At 36.6% G+C, this 4,076-nt stretch overlaps 1 protein-coding gene across 1 annotated transcript in view; it reads right to left on the bottom strand.

The window, feature by feature from the left end:
* LOC106872511 (gamma-aminobutyric acid receptor subunit beta) overlaps positions 1-4,076 on the bottom strand; it is a 413,986-nt gene that overhangs the window by 31,503 nt on the left and 378,407 nt on the right. Inside the window, exon 8 of the mRNA XM_052970715.1 lies at positions 3,080-3,321. Coding sequence (XP_052826675.1) covers positions 3,080-3,321 — 242 coding nt within the window. The remainder of the gene's footprint in view (positions 1-3,079; positions 3,322-4,076) is intronic.

Here is a 4,076-nt window from a genome sequence, read left to right as displayed (position 1 = left end):
ATTATTATTATTATTAAGGCGGGGAGCTGGCAGAATCGTTAGCACGCCGGGCGAAATGCTGAGCGGTATTTCGTCTGCCGTTAAGTTCTGAGTTCAAATTCCACCGAGGTCGAGTTTACCTTTCATCCTTTCGACGGTTGATAAATTAAGTACCAGTGAAACATTAGGGGTTTATGTAATCGACTAGACACCTCCCCGCCAAATTTCAGGCCTTGTGCCTATAGTAGAAAGGATTATTATTATTTACTAGAAGCACTTCTCTAAAGTTGTTCAGTATAATATTTTTTGTTGTTGAATACACTTGCACTTAGACTTATATTGACTACGAATCATCATTCTTATTCTCTTTTTTCTCAACCCACTACCAGTATCTTCCCCTGAAGCAGCAACACCAGCAGCAGAAGAAGAAGCAACAATTGTTAGTTCTATCACATTTACATTTTATATAAAATAACGACTTTGATACAACATACTTTTTGCACTTCTCGAGACACAAAATGGCAGCATCAAGGTTTCACACTTTTCGAAATCAAAATGGCAGCCTCAGTAGATGTCACCATCAATCAAATTTCGCTCTTTCTCTCGCTCTCTCACTAGTTCTCTGTCTATCCCTTTGTCTGTATGTCTGTCTCTCACTCTTTCTCACACACAGAGAAACATTTTCTTGAATAATCAATCAGCTTGCCAACACTCCATTCAAAATCTCTTTACTACTTGTCATCGGTTTCGATCAGAGAACTCCGTGGAAGATGATTGATTGTAGTGAAGCCTACTCACAACAATGTGGGTCATGTCCACTCAAATAGCGCCCCACTTGGATTATAAGATCATCGTTCAAGTATTAGTCTTTATGCAGTATATTTGGAAGAAATTGCCACATTGCTTCATTGACCTTCAGTATTTGACAAGAGCTGTTCTCTCTCTCTCTCTTTTACTCTCTTAATTCCTAATTCTCCACCGAGCTTCTCCTTCTCCTTTTCCTCGATACTACACGCAGTATTCGTCCTTTGGCTGCTATTTTCTTTTCATTGTTGTAGTTATTGTTGTCGCCAGTACATGAAGTAGTTTTCTTCAAATAAGGTCTGCTGTTTATAAGATTATGTGTACACATACATACATACATACATACATACATACATACATACATACATACATACGTGCATACGTACATATATACCAGCACATACATACATGCATAAAAACATACATACATTCATAAACGCGGTTATAAATACACACACAGAGACACACATACACACATACACACACATATAATATATATATATATATATATATATATATATATATGAAACACACACACACACACACACACACACACACACACACACACACACACACACACACACACACACACACACACACATATATATATATATGTAAAACAAGGTGGGAAAATATAGTACTCGAATACCGGGTGTAGAATAATATGCTTTATTATTAAAACAAGTACCAGTTAAGCATTGGGGTCGATTTAATCGACTTACGTCATTCCCAGAAGTTGCTGGCCTGGAGCCAAAATTTGAAACCATCATTATTATTGTTGTTTTTCTTTGTTATTATTATTATTATTATTATTATTATTATTATTATTATTATTATTATTATTATTATTATTATTATTATTATTCTTTCTTGTTTATTTCAAAACCTTCGGCATTATTTTTATGCAATATTGCTCAGTTCTTTAATTTTATTCCTTCATCATCCAAACTGAAAGGAAAATCCAATAATGGATACATCGATCTTTTAATCAAGTTTTCCAAATCTCAAAGACAAAAATCTCCATTACATGTCTTATCAATAAATATTGAAGGCATTCTTTTAAATCTTTTCTATAAAAGAAAGACTAATGCTATCCATGTAATTCATTTGTAAAGAATCCCAATGTGAAATTCTGTGTCAAAGAAACCACGATTAAATAACGACTTGAACTCTGTGAGTTAAGCAAATATTCGTCAATTATATAGTACTACACTTACAGGTTGCTTATTTGTAACAATGTCGACGGGCCAACTTCTTGCTATGTCTCAGCAGCTCACAGCAAAGATTGACAGAGAAGATATCTTTTGGAAGATGATGCAGATTCGAAGAGGATTTTGAAAGTCATGGGACTGCAGCATGGCGGATTGGGAAGAGGTAGAGGAAGAGCTCAACTGAGCCAGCGGTGCTTCTTACATTGATGCTGAGCGGAGGAATCCTAGAATATAAACTGTCAGGATCACCAAGCTCTATTAAGAGAGTAACTGCAACGCGTCTATAGGGATGGCGTCCATGGTTGTGTAATCAGCTAATGAAAGAGTCACTATGATTCAAACTTCCAATTCAAATTCATAATAATGGAATAGAATGGCGTCAGAGAGTCATGGGAATCCGCGAAAGCAGCGAAAAAAATAATAATAGTATACTGGAATAAAGTATGAAATTGTCATAAATAAACGTTGTGAGAGTACTGTATTTCAACTTTATCTTCTTTCGAATCAACCGTATAATTGTTAAGTTTTTGCTCAAGAGAATTGCCATACAAGATGTAAAATTTGTATTCCTGATTGCGATGTTTTATGTAACCACGATCGGCAACCAGGCTGGCGAACACACGCTATGGTTTTGTTGTCATTCATTTGTTGCAAATAGCTGACAGGCTGATGAAAATTTAACATTCTTTTAATGTTTCTAGAATAATTTTTCAATCGGGTAATTAAAAAAAAATGTTTCTTAAAGTAGTACACTCATTAAATAATATAAGACACATATCAAGTATAGATCATGTATGCTGCGGAAGGAAGTATAACGAGATGATATGACTTCGCTACGTAACTGTCAACGTACTGTAAGTAATTTTTCATGAGCTTGTCCTAGATGTCGGTGATAATTTTGCTTGCCTTCAGTATCTTAGCAGACATCCAGCTCCCTGTTCTATGGCACTCAGTGTCCCACCTGTAATACGGTCGCATTAGACACAGGGCAATTTTTAGTTACATTTGAAAATGAAGAAAAAGCGACTCATAGTCATTAAATTCGGTAATTGAAAGATGAAAAAATAATTCCGAGAATAACTTACTCTGTTTTCGTTATCGTCTTTATCGTAGAGCGTTTCGTTTTTCTCACGTAGCTTCTTAGCTTTGCGCTTTGCTTTTCCCCCCCAATAGGTGTAGTTCACCGCTGCATACTCCAGCAAGGCGGCGAACACAAATACGAAACACATGACCAGATAAATGTCAATAGCTTTGACATAAGAGATTCGCGGTAGAGAGGACCGCACCCCGTTGCTGATGGTTGTCATTGTCAACACAGTGGTGATACCTGCAAGCAAACAAGAAAGAACGTCAATAATCTTTATATTGGAGAAGGACATGCAGATACATACATACATACCCTGCAACAATGAAATAACTGAATATAGTACTTTTACTTATGTACAAAGTGGCACACTTGTTGACGAGAAAAAAATACGCTTGTCTGACGTTCATATTTTCCTTGAGGTTGTTTAAAACGAAAGAAGAATGAAGTATATTAAGAGGCCAGAAGATACAGCTCGTTTAAATCTTCCACTTGTAATCACCACTGAGAATTGATAGTTTTAAAGCAGTTATATTCCCCTGAAAATAAATCCTTCCATCTTAAAATGGCTGAAAAACAAGGCTTGTGAATGAAAATTCGATTGAAGTAAACTAGTAATGTGGAGGGATGTTGATGTAAAAATAGAAGAAGACAGTAAGAGGTAGTGTGAGTAGTGTGTGAGGTGAACGATGAGGGAAGAAGTAAAGTGGAAGAAGGTGGGACAAAGATTGTAACGAAATGGAATTCAGTTGAATTGGAAGAGTAGCTGAAGGTTTGATCAAGTGAAGTACGAGATAGTATGGAGAACGCTTAGAAAGAAACGCTCAGAAGGGAGAAAAACAATACATAAGACAGAAGCACGCGCAAACAAGGAGGAAAAGGAAGAGAGAAAGAGGAGAGGAGAGGAGAGAGAGGGAGAGAGAGAGAGAGAGAGAGAGAGAGAGCGAGAGAGAGAGAGACAGAGACAGAGAGAGACAGAGAGAGAGAGAGAGCTTGCA

Source organism: Octopus bimaculoides, chromosome 9, assembly GCF_001194135.2.
Source record: "Octopus bimaculoides isolate UCB-OBI-ISO-001 chromosome 9, ASM119413v2, whole genome shotgun sequence".
Classification (NCBI taxonomy): domain Eukaryota; kingdom Metazoa; phylum Mollusca; class Cephalopoda; order Octopoda; family Octopodidae; genus Octopus; species Octopus bimaculoides.
The sequence above is the reverse complement of the archived record's forward strand: the minus strand, read 5'-3'. Positions and strand labels throughout refer to the sequence as shown.